This window comes from Pelodiscus sinensis, chromosome 16 (assembly GCF_049634645.1).
Source record: "Pelodiscus sinensis isolate JC-2024 chromosome 16, ASM4963464v1, whole genome shotgun sequence".
Classification (NCBI taxonomy): Eukaryota; Metazoa; Chordata; order Testudines; family Trionychidae; genus Pelodiscus; species Pelodiscus sinensis.
In genome coordinates this window covers 32192667-32210291 of record NC_134726.1, presented here as the reverse complement: position 1 = coordinate 32210291, position 17625 = coordinate 32192667, and the positions used below count along the sequence as shown (strand labels likewise).

Sequence of the window (17625 nt, the reverse complement as noted above, 5' to 3'; positions counted from 1 at the left end):
GGGGACAGGCAAAGAAGAGGGGGTTCGGCCCAGGGCGTGGGGTGCCAGGCAAGGAGCTGGAAGGGGGAGGGTTCCCCATTTCATTGGGTATTTGGGGGAGGGGGGACGAGTCTGAATTTGCAAAATTACCTGTAAAGTGTCGCAAGTCGTCGCTAAACATCTGGAGGGGAAGAGACCCGAGCCCAGGGCAGGTCAGACAAATCAAAAGGCGGTTCAAAACCCCTCTGGGATCGGAACCCGCCCGCGTGTGGAACCCAGCCGGGGAGCGCTGGCCTGACTCCCCCCTCCTGCGGGCCTTTCCCCGGGACCTCAGCGTAACCCACCTCGCACAACCCAGCAGCCCCCTCCTCCGTAACCTCGGGGAGCACTCAGCCCCCACCGCCCCGGCAGGGGGGGGATAAAGCCATCAAACCTCCCTCCCCCCCCGCCCGGGATCCACTCCTCGAGCAGCGCCAGAGACTCCGGCCAACCCACTCGGGACGCGGCGCTCGCCAGCGGTGTTAGGCGCCCGGCGCCCAGACGCTACGGGGACGGGCGGCGAGCTGGGAGAAGCCCCCGCCAGGCGGCTTCAGAGGACCCGGCGTCAAGGAATGCCAGGCCCGGCTGTTGCTTCCCCGCAGCCCGGGCCAGGACGGGGAGGCGAGCGGAAGCCAGCGGGGCAGGGAGCGGGGCAGGGAGCTGCCGCGGACGGCGGGGCTCGAGGGCCAGAGCTGGAGTAGCGGCCGCCGGCGGAGGAGGGCGTGGGGGGGGGGGGAGGGGAGCCTGGGCGGCACCCCCCGGGCACAGGCTGGCGAGCCCGGCATGCAGCGGCGCGGGCGCAGGATCCGCTAGCGGCAGCGGGGGGAAGCCCACACCCTCCCCGCCGAGCCTGCGCCTGGCTGGCCCCTGCCCACTGCACAGCGCGCAGCACCGGAGCGCAGCGCAGCGGAGCCCACCAGGAGACGCGCTGAGACTGGCCCGGTGATGGGTCCCCCCGCCTACCTCCCGGGCCCCTGGGGGGGCGACGGCTCCTGGGGGCCAGGAGGAGCGGGAAGCTCCGTGCACCTGCGTCGGGATCTCCGGGGGGCCGGGGGTTTGCCGGCGGGGGACACCACCTCGGTTTGAAACGCCTCGCGGCTGGCTCTGCGGAGGGGCAGCAGAAGGGTTTTGGCGGCTGGAATGGAGTCATTGGTTCTCTGCCTGCGCCAATCGTGGCCCAGGGCGGCGGCGATCTGGGGTCCCTTCCCAGCCCACTGGCCAGGACTTCCAGCGCAGGATCGGGGCGTGGGGGCTCTCGATGCACGGGGAGGTAAGCGAGCGCGCTAGCAACACCCCGTCGGGTAGCTCTGCCTAACCCTAGTCACTCAAGCACCCCCTCCTGCAGCCCTCGCTGGGTGTGTTGGTCTAGCCACGGGGGAGGGAAGTTTTGCTGGACCTCACCAGCTCGCCAGCCCCGGCCCCGGTGGGCTGCATGGGTCCCTAATCGCTTTGCAAAGGTTGCTGGAGCCAGTGGTGCGGATTGTCTGTCCTCCCCCCCCCCAGCAAAGAAGAAATGTTGGGCTGATTCCTAGCTTGGTTTGCTCGTTGTCCCTCCTCGCTCGGGGCTCTTTGCGGCGGAGTTGGTGAGCCTGACCTTGCAAACTTTGTCTTTTGCTGCTGCTGCTGCTGCTGCTGCTGCTTTGAAACTTCCCACCTCGCCTCTGTTTGTCAGCTGTGTTGTTGGGATGACACTGTGTCCGCGCCAGTGACTTGCAAAGAGACATTATGAAGCCCCCAGCCACTTTTTCCAAAAGGCAGAGAAAAAGCCCTGGCACCACGCAAATAGTATCGTCTCTGGGCGAAGAACAAGGTAGTAACATTATTCTGAAAATAGGACTTTCTAGACTAGCGTCTCCAATTAGCACCCTCACATCTTTTTGCTCCGTGGATCAGAATTGCCTGTATTTTTAGAAATCACTCTTAATTATAGACCAAACAACACTCGAAGGAAAATGGAGTGTGTTGAGCAGCATTGAGTCCAAGACTGTTATGCAGCGGGAGTGTGATCGCAACACAGGTTTTGTTTTTCTTCCCCCCTCTCCATTCCGATTTCAAACCACCTGTTTTGTAGAGGTAGCTGCAGATTAAGGATCTATTTTGGATGTCGGTTCTTAGAAAGAGCGGTGATCGCGTGGCTGTTTGCTAGTATTGTTTAGTTCTGGCTTTTAGAATGAGTTGGTGCAAGTGCCCAGGGCTGGGAAGTTTGGGTCTGGATTCTTAGTTAGCCACCTTTTTCTAAAGTGTGGGGGATGCTTGGCAAATGCCCATCTCTGATGGTTTAAGGTTCAGGTGGGACAAGCATTCTGGGAACAAAAGTAATCGCATAAAACACCCCCCTCCCGCTCAAAAAACCCCCCTGATGTCAGATTATATCAACATGTAAACACCTCCTGGCTTTAGTGGGGGCATAGTCCAGATGGGGGTGTTAATAGATGCCACTGTGATGCATGTTCTGTTGGCAGGCAGCTATAGAGATCACACCATCAAAATGTATAAGTACTCATTTTCCTCCTGTTACACTCCTTCCCTCCGCATGGAAAACTTTCCACTGGCACTTCCCTTTGAAGTCCTCAGCACAGGTGAGGTTCCTCTCATTTCGAAAACACACAACACAACACACACACACGACCTCTCTCTTCCTTCCATACGCCTCAGGCCAGGGTGATCAACAAAATAGACATTAAATATACACACGTGATTAATAAAACATCGCATCCTCTTAGAGGCATTATCCCCCCCCCCTTTTTTTTTTTTTGCCTCCAATGCGATGACACATTTTTCAACACAATGTGATCTCTGTTCGCCTTTTTCCCAGGGAGCCGTTCACGCAGGCACTCAGCTGTGTTTTTTTTAAATGATCCGGGAGGAATAGGATAGTTTCCACCTGGGCGGGGAGGGGAGGGGGGCGGTGGTGTCTCCTTCCCCTCACAGAACACAATGGACACTGGATCACGTCGCATTTCCTGGGAAGAAACGTGCCCACTTTAAGAGGGACACTCCAGCACATGTCAGAGGGGTCTGAAAATGGCACAGAATGAAAGACTCACTCGCAGGTTGTCTGCTGTCGCCTTAGCTGGTCGGGTGCTTAAACAGCTGGCAGCAACTTTAGCGGAGCAGAAGTTAAAAGCTGGCCCCAGTGGTGCTGAAACAATTTGTACGGTGGGGAAACACTGACTCAAAACTGTAAATCCTCTATATAATGCAACCTACCCCCTCCCTGCACCCTTACTTCCAGCACCTCTGGAGATCAGCTTGTAAGTAAATGTATGAAACTCCATGCAGAGTTTAAGAATTAGGTGCTGTCATGCTGACTAGTGTGTGGGTATGGAGTGTGTATATATAGTTATGAGCTGTAGATACCAAGCATGTGTTTATGGCATGTACCTAGGGATACCAAGGAAAAGTTTTGTCATTAAAAAGGGCAGTGTTTGCAGTGAATATTCTATCCCTTCTTTTCTCTGCTCAGTGAAATTTTTACTAGTGGAATGAGTGCATAGCAGAGTCCTTACATAAGCAAGGAAGGCAGCATGGTCCAATGGGTAGGGCTCAGCATCTGTTCTAGATGCCACTCCGCCAGCGACTGGCTGTGCGTGACCTTGGGAAAATCGCTTAATCTGTTTATCCCTCAGTTTCCCCATCTATCCCCATCCCTCCACAGCGCAAGGAGGGTGGTGCTGACCCTATTTGGTGGAGTGCATTGAAATCCCCCCTCGGGATGACAGGTGTTGTGTATTGGCAGAATGCCAGGTTGGGGAGCAAAACAAGGAGAGAGAGGTGACCTCTTTCTCGAAGAGACATCGTGGAGTTTTTCACCTCTCTATGCCTGGAGGCTGGCTGTGTTTCTGGACACTTCGGGGAGTGTGTCCAGCGTGCAAGGAAAAGGAATCGCAGAAGAGAAAGGATTTGGAGCAGGGGTGGGGCGTTTGGAGCCAGAGGACTGGGGCGCAGCCCCATCACTAGCTCTCCTGCGTCGGCTTTTGGGCTAAGGCCTTCGCGTCGGTTTTACAGTGTGTGTGATAAACCCCGCACTTCAGGAGCAAGCCTGTCTTGCCCATAGCTAGTGTCCTGGCTCTGTGGTTGGATAGGAAGGGAAGGAAGAAAACAGGTTGGTTTGTGTCTGTTATTGTGCCCACAGTAGGAGATAGGACCCGGGTCCCAAAATGCCTCTGTGAGCAGAGAGAGCTTGGTGTGGCTGGCTGTGTTTTGCTGTGCAGTGTCTCTTGTGGCCGGCCACGCACCACCGGTCGTCTAACAGGTACAAGGACAGCCCTGCCCCACCATCCTCATCAGGGAGTGGGCATGGAGCGGGGTGGGACCGGGCATCCCCAGGGTGGCAGAGAGCTCCTTTGACTTTTAATGACTTCAGTGGCTGTCAGCTGCGACAGGGCAGGGGATGTTCTGGCAAAAGCAGAGACACCTGCCTTTGCAAATGTCCCTCTCCCTACTCCGGAGCCCTCGATGCCTTACTCCAGCCTCACCCCACACGCCCTTTCTCTGACCCGCCTGTGCTGGATCAGCCACCCAGGTGGGGTTCCCTGCACTAGAAGAGGACACGCCTCCCAGCCTGTTGGTGAGGACCCAGCTGTTGTCACTGCAGAGCGAAGGTCCAGAAAGACAAGGAGCAAAGAGAGCTGGTTGTAGCCCAGCCATTAGCGAGCCAATGCTTAGCCTGAGGGGCTGGGGAGACCATTTCTAGGCCTCAGTCTCACCTGCCTCTTCCCAGCCTGAAATCCACCCGGAGCACGGGGCCGCTGCTAGACGAGAGGCAGCATGGTGTGGTGGTTAGAGCAAGAGACAGTCGGGGCACCTGCCTTTTATATTCAGCTCTGCTAGCTGCTCTCTTGGTGACCATGGGCATGCCAGATAGCCGCCCTGTGCCTCAGTTTCCCCACTGGTAAAAACAGGGGTGATTATTTCCACTTCCCGGCAGGTCAGGGATGCCCAATGAATTAGTGTTTGTGAAGTGCTCTGAGATCCCCAGGTAGGAATCACTGTCCAAGTGCCAAGGCATGAATGTTTCAGCTTTCCCCTGAATGATTAGTATTACTCCGTTAGTTATCGATACTTCAAAGATATCCCTGGGATTATTATTTTGACCTTCTTGGACCCCAGCCCAGAAACGAGCAGACAGAGACCAAAGGTGTCCAGAGAGGAAGAGGGCGGAAGAGGAGAGGCATGAACCTCAGGCTATTCCGTTGCTTTGGAAGGATTCTTTTTGTCGTGCTTTTAGCTCTTACAGGGCCAGGTAGAGCTGTGGAGCCCAGTTCAGGCTCCGTGCAGCCTGGCGTCGCTCCACTGTGGAGTGGCAGCAGATCTGAGAGGCCACGGACCTTTCGCATTGCACTCTGGAAAGACAGAAGTCTCCTGATGGCAAGTGAAGACCCCTCCTCCCCTGCATTCATGCTCCGTCTCCAGGTGCGTGGGTGCCCTGGGAAGGAGTGCGCTGCAGGCAGGTGTCTGCCAGCTGTGCCTGTGCCCTGGTGACATTCACCTGCCCGTGCAGTGTAACCGCAGGCAGGCCCTGACAGCTCTTTCTCCTGCCGTGGGCAGTACAACGGGCTGGAAGGTGCAGCGATTGCAGCCCCATGTACTGCTGCCTGATAGAGCAGTGAGCCTGGTTCTGCCCCGCTGGGGGCAAGGAGCATGTGTCCAGAGGGGACAAGCCACAGCTGGGGGACCTGCCCAGTTTCAAACCAAACCACCCGCCACGCATCTGTCTGGGCAACTCAGAAGCATCCCTCACCCTTTGGTCCTTGAGTGCTGAATGTCAGACCAGCTACCTCCTCCGGCAGGGCTGCAATCCGGCTGAGCCCAGGCCAGGGAGGGTACCATGGCCAGGACTGGAGCAGGCACCAGGGTTAGAACCCAGTCCTTCCTGGCGCCCGGTCCTGCGTCTGGGCCACTAGACCACATTCCTCTTGCTGCTTTGCAGCTTCTGGGGTGTTGTCTAGCTGTCTGACACAGCTGGGGGGGGGAAGGCAGTGCCTTGACCCAAGGGGCTAGCTGCTCCCTGCTCCGTGAGTTACCTCACACCCAGGTGAGACAGCCCTGGCTCTTTAACTGTGTCGAGACATTGGTGCAATGGTAAAGTGAGGGGTTAGCTGACTCAGCTGAACAGAGAGGACCTGGGGGAAGGGCCAGCTGCCCCCGCTTGCCCACAGTGTACCCCAGTAATAACCTCCTCTAAGCACGGCCAATGTCACTTGCCACCTTCAAGATTCTGCTCTCTGGGGGAAAAGCTGCTCCCGGAGGTTGCAAACTGGAAATCCAGCTGTCTGCTGCACAGTGCATCCTGGACTCTGCCAGGGACGTCCGCTGCATGACATACCCTGAGCCAGTCTGAGATTCAGTGCTGTTCTGCAAGAACCCGGCTCAGTCCCTGGAAATCAGGCTGCCTCCTCCGTTCCAGCATGGGTGGCAACCTGTGTCCCCCAGGCCCTGGGAAGCCAGCTCTTCTTACATAATGTACGTGCTGCAGCATCTGCTGCGCTCAGGCTGGGCATGGTAAAGGGAGAGCTGCAGTCTCGACCGCATTTCCCTGGATTTGACAGGGGGTTGGGGGAGCCTGGTATGTTCATAGGGATGTTTGTCTAGTGATTTGAGTAGCTAGTCCGAAGCTAGGGCTCCTGAGGTCCACTCCCTGCCCTGCCACTCACACGCTTTGACACCCGGGGAGAAGAAATCACTGGAGCTCTGTGAGCCCCTGATGAAGATGGGGGTGAAAAGTGCTCTGAGATCCTCCCCGACAGGCACTAGCTAAATGCAACATTCATGAGTCCAGGGAAGAGCTTTGTCCAAGGCCCTTGCTTGTAATTAACAAAGATGAGTTAACCCTTCCCAGGGGGAATGGATGCCCATTCTACAGAGAGGGAAACAGAGGCAGAAAGGCAGTAGGGGGCAGGAGTTGCACCCCTGCCAGGGACAGAGTCAAGAATCAGACGGGAGTGGGGTGAGCAGTGGAGCCCTCTCCCTGGCGTGAGATCTGAGATGCACCTTGGCCACGTGGCCTGTAAGGAAATCCAAGTCTTGAACTTTGCTATATGGTTTATGACCTGCTGAGGCCTGAAATCTCAGCAGCAGCTGCTGCCTGCCCCCAACACAGAGAGAGGGAAGCGGCATAAGCAGCCTCCTCCACCTGTTGCTTTGTGCTGTGCCCGGGAGAGAGCCAGGATGGCTCAGAAAATGTTTGGATCCAGCTGATGCTTGTGGCCTGGCCTGATGCCAGGGGAGTAATTACAAATGCTCTGACTTAAGTGGCGGGGACACACCTGTGCCCCTTCCCAGCCTGTGGCCTGGCCCGGCTTTGCAGGGCTTGGAAAGGGTGGGGCAGAGGGCCGTACAAAAAGGCAAGCGGGGAGGAGGGGGAGAAGAGCTGGGTTTAATGCAGCATTTCATAACGACCGGTGCATGGAGCGGGACCAAGCCCTGAGATGGCCCTGAGGCAGTGTAGGAAGGCAGCGAGCTGGAGCTCAGAGAAACACTGGTCGCATGCATGTGCTTGGGAGGTCGAGGGGTCACAGCCCAGCACTCCAGGGCAGCGCCTCTAGCAGAGCCTAGAGATGCCGGGACGGGTTTGATCCTCAGCCTGCGCCAGCCTCAGAAGTCGGGGCATGTTGCTAAAACGTCCCCGCTGCCTGGTTCATGGGCCCATCCCACTGCCCGGCTCAACATCTTTCCCTTCCTGTTTGCAGGGAGCCCTGCAGCTGGCTCTCTCCTGCCCCTTTCCTGATTTACATGCTCCAGAGAAACAGTTGAATGGGAAGGGGGGCAGGCACCCATGCCAAACTCCTCCTGGGGGGGGGAAGTGCCAGGACTCAAGCTCTCGGCGAGCTGGGCTGTGCTACAGCTGCATGTTCTCTGCGGTTGTGGCTCTGCCTGTTCCATTTCTGCTCCCTCTCTGCCCGGGGCTGTGACTCAGCCCCCGTGACTGCCATCCTGCCTTGACTCTGTGCCCACTCCCTGATGATGCCGCCCGCTTGCAGGGGCAGGGGCGTGGTGTCTTGCATGGAGTGTGTTGACCAGGCTTCTGCCGCGCGGAGAGCCAGGGTGTCAGGAACACAAAGGCGGCCAGCAAGGCCGTGACAGGAATAGTCAGCAAATTAGGCAAATAGGATGCTAGGAATTATTAAGTATCAGAGGGGTAGCCGTGTTAGTCTGAATCTGCAAAAGCGACGAGGAGTCCTGTGGCACCTTATAGACTAACTGAAGTGTAGGAGCATAAGCTTTCGTGGGTCTTTGCCCACGAAAGCTTATGCTCCTACACTTCAGTTAGTCTATAAGGTGCCACAGGAATTATTAAGAAAGGGATAAAAAATAAGACCCAGAATATCTTACTGCCCCTTTATAAAACTATGGTATGCCCACATCTTGAATACTGTGTACAGATGTGGTCTCCTCACCTCATAAAAGATATTTTGGCCTTGGAAAGGGTTCAGAAAAGAGCAACTGAAATGATTAGGGGTTTGGAATGGGTCCCATATGAGGAGAGGTTAAAGCGACTGGGACTTTTCAGTTTAGAAAAGAGGAGACTGAGGGGGGGATATGATAGAGGTCTATAAAATCATGAGTGGTGTGGAGAGGGCTGATAAAGAAAAGTTATTTATTAGTTCCCATAATAGAAGAACTAGAGGACACCAAATGAAATTAATGGGTAGCAGGTTTAAAACTAATAAAAGGAAGTTCTTCTTCACACAGCGTGTTGTCAACCTGTGGAACTCCTTGCCAGAGGAGGCTGTGAAGGCTAGGACTATAATAGAGTTTAAAGAGAAGCTAGATAATTTCATCGAGGTTAGGTCCATAAAAGGCTGTTAGCCAGGGGATAAAATGGTGTCCTTGGCCTCTGTTTGTCAGAGGCTGGAGAGGGATGGCAGGAGACAAATCGCTTGATCACTGTCTTCGGTCCACCCTCTCTGGGGCACCTGGTGCTGGCCACTGTCAGCGGACAGGATACTGGGCTAGATGGACCTTTGGTCTGACCCAGTACGGCCGTTCTTATGTTCTTATGTAATTGCCTCAGGATTTTGGACGGGAATTCCATGCTGTTCCAAGGAGTATTTACGCCTCCAAATCTCACCTGCACCGTGTAGGGACTTGGCAGGGAGCTTGGGCAGTCATTCCAGCTCAGCCATGGATGTGTCCACTGAACTCCCCTCCCCCGCATCGCTCGCTGCCCATCTTCTGTGGGGAAAAGGGGTCACCTCTCTGCAGCACTGCAGAGAGTCGAGAGAGGCCACAGTGCCAGGGTTTGCTGGCACCCAGATTGCAGAAAGGGACCATGTTATCAGGAGAAGAGCTCAGAGCCCTGAGGGTGAACCTGGAGGTGTGAAAGTGATCAGCACTCACACCAGTAAAGTTTGTGTTTAAATTTTGTCAGTCAGAACTTTATCAATACTTATTATGGGACAGGCAGTAACACAGACATGAATAGACACAGTGGTACAGACCTAGGGCGTGATTCTCTGCTGCCTGGCAACTTGAAGCAGGCAGGAAATGCCCCCAGAACAGGAAGTTGTCATAACAGGTGGGCTTTGATAGAAAGCTATAAAATCATGACTGGTGTAGAGAAAGTAAATAAGGAAAAGTTATTTTCTTGCTCCCATAACACAAGAACTAGGGGTCACCAAATGAAATTAATAGATAGCAGGCTTGAAACAAGCAAAAGGAAGTATTTCTTCACACAAAACACAATCAACTTGTGGAACTCCCTGCCAGAGGATGTCACGAAGTCCAAGATTATAAGAAGTTTCTGGAAAGAGCTAGATAAATTCATGGAGGATAAATCCATCAATGGCTATTAGCCAGGATGAGCAGGGATGGTGTCCCTAGTCTCCGTTTGTCAGAAGCTAGGAATGGGCGTCAGGGGATGATGGATCACTTGATGATTCGCTGTTCTGTTCATTCCCTCTGGGGCACCTGGCATTAGCCACTGTTGGAGGACTGGATGGACCTTTGGTCTGACCTGGTATGGCCATTCTTATGTTCTTCTGCTGCCAAGCGGTGTAGATTCAGGCCCAAACTATCAGGGGTGCTGCAAGGAGCTGGAAGATTTTTCTGGCAGCATTGCACACTCGCAGTGCACTGGTGTATAAATTTACACAAGGTGCAGGGCCATAGTGGCCCAATGGAATCCGACTGGGGTAAACTAGCTGCCAGAGAGAAGGGAATCCAGCCTGTAGTGACTGGATTACACTTCAGTCTATTTACTGAACTCCCGCTGGTCTCCGGTACAGAGTTACAACAAAAATACCTATTCATCTGTGGCTGTGAAACTCCAACATGTGCATGAGGTGGTCCAGGGAGATAATACATTAGACTAGAAGTCAAGGAGGGAATGAAAAAAAGAAAACTCACAAACCAAAGTCTAACCTGTGCCAAAATGCGGTGCTGTTCACAATGGCTCTCCTTTTCTGCTGTGCTTTCATCAGTGCTGAGCTAGCGAGTGATGCTGACATGAAAACTTTTTACAGGAGGTTTCAGAATCGACGCCCCTTGAAATGGAGAGGGGCTCTCAGCATCATTGGTCCAGGCAAGGTGCAGACAGGGCCGTATTAAGGGGCGGGGTTAGCCGGGCAGCTGCTCGGGGCGCCAACCTATGGGGGGCGCCTGTTGGCAGCTGTAAGGGGTGTGCACCCGGGGCCAGGGGCTGCGCGATGCCCTTAGAGGGTGCCGCACGCCCGATTGCAGCTGTAAGGTGCGCAGCACACAGGCGGGAGGAGCTGTGCATGCTCCGTGCGCCCGGGGGCGGAGCCAGGCATGTGTCGTGCTCAAGCTGGCCCTGGGTGCAGACTCAGGCAAACCCCACCTCCTCTGTTACACTCAGTGCCCATGTTCGAGGTTTTCTTTGCCCTCCTCAGGGCCAGGGCCTTCTATTTCATTTTAAAGCTGAGATGTGATCACACAAGATGGCCTCTAGGAGAAGGCACAGGTATGACGAGCCACCAAGGGCTGGCTCATTTTAACTTCTCTCCTATCTGCTCACATGAGTTCCAAGTGGTCCCAGATCAACAGGGAAGGCGGTTGGGTAGCTGCAGGGGTATTCTTGATGGGCGTTTGTCAGGGCGCAATACCCCTGTGCATCTTAGCGTGCTGGCTCAGCTGCTCATCACGCCTTGTGCATCATGCCTCTTGGGACAGGTGGGGCCTTGTGGGGGAGGAGGTCCCAGGGGCACTAGCAGAGGACTAGGTATGGGTGGGAATAGCCCGGTGTTCTCTGGAGCAGGGCAGAAGGGCAATTGCTGGAGCTGTGAGTGGGAGCCTGGCCTAACACTGCCCGCCCGCACTGCTCCTGGCTCTAGCCAGTCCTAGTGTGGCTCCCGCTTGGATAGATGTTCAAAACGTGAAAAGCCAAGAAGTCTCCAGCCTCGCACAGCCGTGTGACATGCCACCTTTCCCGTTTCCTCCCCTGGTACCATGTGTCAGGCAGCTCCTCCCCCACCCTCCTCTTGTCCCACCTTTCCCTTTTTCGTTCCTCCCAATGGGGAGAGGGCTGTACTCTCGGTGGTCCTCACATAGAAGGTGCCTGAGCTGAGCTGTGTGGGACTCCACATTATAAATCCGGGTGTTGCCTAGATACAGACACACCCATCAAATGCCTAGATCGGGACAGCGCCTCGGACCTCCGGCTCAGCGACCCCCTTGAGCTAAAGGAGCGCTCCCCTCCACTGGCAGTAGCAGTGGGTTCCTTATTCTCACATTAGTGGGTCAGCCATGAGGGAGCGACCGAGTCACAAACCCTGAACCAGCACGTTGCAGCAGAACTGCAACAGCGAGGTGCCTTGCGCGTCAGGAGTGAGGTGAATAGGCACAGGTGTGGGAGGGGACTGAAAGGTCAGGAGTGGCATAGGTGGGAGTGTTGCAGGTGGCGGCTGAGTCACGCTGGCAGGGTTCTGGGGGTGTTGCTGAGTAGCTCTCTCGATCCCTGCCTGCTTTGTGTCTCACTCATTCACAGCTCCCAGCCCTTGCTTTTCTTGGCTAATACGATGCCCTAAGAACGCTCAGAGGGCAGCATCCCAGAGAAGGGGAGAGCAACGCTTGGGAGGGACACCCTTGTTGCCCACACGCCTGCTCACGCAGCTCTTCAAATAGAAAAGTCATTTCTCCTTCTCTGCATTGCTAATCCTTCCTCTTCTCTTCTTCCAAGGAGCTTAACTCCTCCATAGTAATGGCTGCTCCCAACCCAGGAGCTGGCCAGCAGGAAATGCTGTCACGTCAGCGTGGTGTCCACCTGGAAAGCGCCCCAGAGGAACACGCTAGACTCCTTCTCCCCTACCTGTGGTGCATGCCGCTGTCTTCTTATCGAGCAAGTGTTCTCTAGAGTGAACAGGCAATGAACAAAGACTCCCATGATCTAATAATCTCTACTCGGTTGGTGTGGAAAATCACTTCATTGGAGAGTCTTCTTTGGGACACTGCTAGATATAAACAGTCAAAACAAATGCCTGGTAAAGGTTTCAATAGCAGCTTCCTTCTCCGAGCTGGCTCGGATCTTTGCAAATGATCTGGACGCACTTGGAGAAATGGTCGGAGGCAAATTCAATAAGGACGAATGCAAAGTGCTCCACTGAGGGAGGGACAATCAGTCGCACTCGTACAAAATGGGAAGTGACTGTCCAGGAAGGAGTAACACAGAAAGAGATCTAGGGGTCAGAGTGGACCACCAGCTAAATATGATTCACAGTGGCTGTGTCTAGACTGGCCAGTTTTTCCAGAAAATCAGCTGCTTTTCCGGAAACACTTGCCAGCTGTCTACACTGGCCGCTTGAACTTCCGCAAAAGCACTGACTTCCTACTGTAAGAAATCAGTGTTTCTTGCAGAAATACTATGCTGCTCCCGTTCGGGCAAAAGTCCCTTTTGCACAAAACTTTTGCGCAAAAGGGCCAGTGTAGACAGCTGAGATTTGTTTTGCGCAAAAAAGCCCTGATTGCGAAAATGGCGATCCGGGCTTTTTTGTGCAAAAGCACGTCTAGATTGGCCACGGATGCTTTTCCGCAAAAAGTGCTTTTGCGGAAAAGCATCCGTGCCAATCTAGACGCTCTTTTCAGAAAATGCGGTTAACGGAAAACTTTTCTGTTAAAAGCATTTCCAGAAAATCATGCCAGTCTAGACACAGCCGGTGTGACATTGTTGCAAAAAAAGCAAGTTGCATTCTGGGCTGTATTAACAGGAGTGTTGTGAGCAAGACACAAGAAGTCACTCTTCTGCTCTACTGTGTGCTGATTAGGCTTCAACTGGAGTATAGTGTCCAATTCTGGGTGCCACATTCACGAAAGATGTGGAGAAATTGGAGAGGGGCCAGAAGAGTAGTCAAAATGATTAAAAGTCTAGAAAACATGAGTTATGAGGGAAGACTGAAAGAATTGGGTTTGTTTAGTCTGGAAAAGAGAAGACTGAGAAGGAGACATAACAGCGTTCAAGTACCTAAAAGATTGTTAGAAGGAGGAGGGAGAAAAATTGTTCTCCTTGACCTTTGAGGATAGGACAAGAAGCAATGAGCTTAAACTACAGCAAGGGAGGTTTATGTTGGACATTAGGAAAATCTTCCGAACTGTCAGAGTGGTCAAACACTGGAATAAATTGCTGAGGGAGATTGTGGAATCTCCATTATTGGAGATTTTTTAGAGCAGGTTAGACAAACACTTGCCATGAGTGGTCTAAATGGTGCATAGTCCTGCCGCGACTGCAAGAGACTGGACTTGGTGACCTCTCAAGGTTCCTCCTAGTTCTAGTATTTGGTGATTCTCTGATTCTAAGGGTGTGTCTAGACTACCTAGTTTTGTCGACAAAAGTGGACTTTTGTCGACAAAACTATACCAGCATCTACACTACCGCTGAGTTCTGTCGACATAACGTCGACAGAACTCAGCAGTTTTGTCGACGCTGGTATACCTCATTTTATGAGGCATAACACCTTCTGTCGACAGAACTCTGCGGTAGTCTAGATGTACCCTAAGACTCCCAGATTATGGACTTCCCAGCCCTGACCAGTTTAATTTCTAATAGCATTGTCTGTGCTATTAGGGAATTCCCCACACACCTACTCACTCAGAGGCATGGGGGCTAAGTTTTCTGGGGTGGCTGGAGTGTCTTCCTGCTAAGATCCAGGTCAAAAGTCAGCAGCCCATGCCAGATGCAGGACCTCTCTCCCGAAACACCACATCCACCCAGTACATGCTCTTCAGTTATCAATATAGTCAAAAGGGCTGATGAAAAGGGTGGGCACAGCTGGGAGGATGATGTGTACAGAGCAACCTGCAATTAAGGTTCAGCCTATGGACCCACCTTTAAAAATGACAGTGGAGGGCTGACTCCATGGCCCATGCGGCTGTCGGCCTTCTGTGGTGGTTTTGGAAATGTAACCCAGAGGCACTTACACCACTCACAAGGGAGTGAACTCTGCACTACAGCCTGAGCTGAGAGCCAGCTGGCTTTTAGCTCATGCTGTAGAGACACGTGACTTTAGCTCCTAATCAATGGGGCCGACAGGCACCGTGGGCCCAAGGGCTAGGTGTGGGGAGGCGCAGCTCTATACCCCCAGAAGGGGTGGAGCCTGGGAAGAAGGGGCGGGGCTGAGGACAGTCAGCCCTTAGCGCTGCCCAGAGCACGTCGCTGGGGCCCTGCCCAGCCCTAAGAGCCTCATGGGGTGGCAAAGCGGCGCTCTTGTGGCAATGCAAAGGGGTCTGGGGCTCCAGCGAGGCCCCCGTGCAACTGCCCACTTTGTCCCCCTGTCTGCGGGCCTGCCCCTAAAGTGGCAGGTTCAATCCCACCCTGCTAATGACCCAGGTTGGATGAATTGCTGTGGGGTCTCAGAACACACTTTTCAGCAGGGGCACCATTTCAGATTTTGGTGGGGGAGGAGGAGGCAATGTCATGATGGGGGTAGGGGGAAAAGAATGAGAGCATGATTGGGCCAGACTGAGGACAGCGGCTTCAGCAGTGTTACTGAGCATGCTCAGTATAAGCCAAGCACCAAATGAGGGGGAGCCAACCCCATCTTTCCCCCACACACATCATCTCTATCCAGGGGCTACTAAGGCACTGGAAAACTTTACTTTTTGGGGGCAGACAACTTAGCCATTAGCTGGCAGGAGCACTGTATCTAATTCCTATATGAAAGAAAATTAAATAAATATTAGACCCACTCAGCTCTAACACTAACATATTCTGACATTTTGTGGTAAGTCGCTTAAGGGACACTGGTTAGCCTTACAAATGTAATATACAGTCTTACTTTGTTACTAACTCTGTGGCGAGGGAGAGACCCCGTCAGGACTCCTGGGCTCTATCTCAGCTCTGGAAGAGAAGTGGCATCTAGTGGGTTACAGCAGGGAGCAGATACATTTCAGCTCCCTATAAAAACATCAGAATGGCCATACTGGTCAGACCAATGGTCCTTCTAGTGCTATATCCTTTCTTCCAACAGTGGCCAATCCCAGGTGCTTCCGAAGGAATAAACAGAAGAGGAAATCATCATGCTCCATCCCATGTCCCCTGTTTTGTTTGTTTGAAATCTGCTGCCTATACATTTAATTGGGTCAGCCTCTTATGTTAGTGAAGGAATGAATAACATTTCCTTATTCTATTTTTTCCCCACCATTCATGATTTTCTAGACCTCTCACATATCCCCCTACCCTTTAATCATTTCTTTTCCAAGCTAAAAAGCCCCACTCTTGTTAATTTCTCCTGATATGGAAGCTGTTCTTTACCTCCAATAATTTCTGTTCCACTTTCTGTACCTTTTCCAAATCCAATATATCTTTCTGAGATGGGGTGACCAGATCTGCACATCGTATTCAAGACGTGGGCATACAGTGACTTTATATAGAGGCAATATGACATTTTGTCTTCTCTATTCCTTTCCTAATGATTCCCAATATTCTGTTAGCTTTTTAGTTTTTAGATTGCTACTACACATTGAGCAGATGTTTTCAGGGAACTATCCACAAGGATTCCAAGATCTCTTTCTTGAGTGGTAACAGCTATTTTAGACCCCATCATTTTTGTATCTATAGTTAGGATTATATTTTTCCACGTGCACTACTTTGCACTTATCAACACTGAATTCCAGCTGCCCTTGTGTTGCCCAATCACCCATTTTTGTGAGATCCCTCTGTAACTCTTCACAGTCATCTTTGGATTAGTCTCTGTTTACCTCTTTTTCAAGGACATTTATGAGAAGTTTAACAGCAGTGGTCCAAATGCAGATCCCTGCCACACAACACTCGTTCCTACTCTTCTCTCCTTCACATCTTGTAAATGGAGTACCCGGCAATGTTTTCATGATGATCTAACGATCCTTCAGTTGCTGGAATGCCCAGCCTTTTGTTATTCTTAATCACCTGCCTCCCTCTTTTTATAACAAACTCCCTGCCCCAAAGGCAAAGCTGCAAGCAGCTCAAACTCTGTTGCATTTAAGAACTGCCTCTAGAGTCAAGACATGGGCTTTAAGCAGACCTGAAGTATGAAATCCAGGGGTTCAAACTCAGGCGAGGGGGCTAGTACACACCCTATCACCTCATAATTGGTGCCCTTGTTTCTCAGCTGAGGGAAGTATGTAAGCCAGTGGCACTGAGACCACTGACAAGGGAATGAAGTCTGCTCTACAGCTTTAGCAGAGAGCCAGTTGGCTTTTAGCTCATGTGATAGAGGCACATGGCTTTAGCCCCTAAAGTCACAGGTGCAATCCCTCCTGCCAATGACCCAGGTCTGTTGGTTCCACGCTAGGATAACTGTCCACTGCTGGCTTGAAACCCCTGCAACTTATTTCACGCTGGGGCTGTCACATATCTGTCAGCTATGAATCCATGCATTAAAGGTCGCATCTGGCAATGCATTGGAGACTATAGTTACACCGTAGTTGCACTGTGAATGAAGTTAAAATGCAGACTTTGACCCCTGGAGCTAACTTCCCAGTTGAAGGATTCTGCAGCAGGGCTGTGTATCAAAATATAAAACCTCAGGGCAATGTATTCGGTATGAAATTGAAGGAGAAATTATACATATGGAGGGGTATTGGTGGCTTCCTTGCCTCTTGGAACCTTCAGATCAGGACTGGATGTGTTTCTCAAAGAGACAACAGAAATTACTGGTTTAAATAAAGGGATAATGGAGAAATTTGATAGGCATGATATCCAGGAGACCAAACTAGTCCAGGAGATATCAAGGTCCAATGTTCCCTGCTGGCCTGAAACTCTACTAATCTATGACATAAGACGGAACCCTACCCACTCAGAGTTTCTATAACCCAATAATAGAGAAGACCTAGAGACTCTATGAATCCCTCCCCCCCCCATTCCTGATCTAGTTTATGTGGAAGGGACCCAGCCACTACAGTGATGGGTGGTAGGAAAAAAAAACCTGTGACAGAGAGAGAAAGAGAGAGATAAAAGCTGTATTGATTTTTCTGACAATGAAATGTGTCAGGGAGAGAACGTGTGAGCAAAAAAACCTCTCTTTCTTTTTTGGAGAAACTTGTTCTATATGGTGGCAATCTGGGCGAAACGTCCCTGTTTCTTACGGGGTCCTTTGTGTGTGTGGAGGGAACGATCGGAACCTAGGAGATGCTGATAACCCTCAACCGAGTGGCATTAACACAGGTGATGACGGTGCA

General features: G+C 52.4%; 1 protein-coding gene across 1 annotated transcript in view; it reads left to right on the top strand.

Moving 5' to 3' along the window:
- The first annotated feature begins 421 nt into the window (after positions 1-421).
- Positions 422-17625, top strand: part of KCNJ12 (potassium inwardly rectifying channel subfamily J member 12) — a 63250-nt gene continuing 46046 nt past the window's right edge. The window contains exon 1 of the mRNA XM_075899693.1: positions 422-1288. Within this exon, the coding sequence (XP_075755808.1) occupies positions 1277-1288 (12 nt within the window). The 5' untranslated portion in view covers positions 422-1276. The remainder of the gene's footprint in view (positions 1289-17625) is intronic.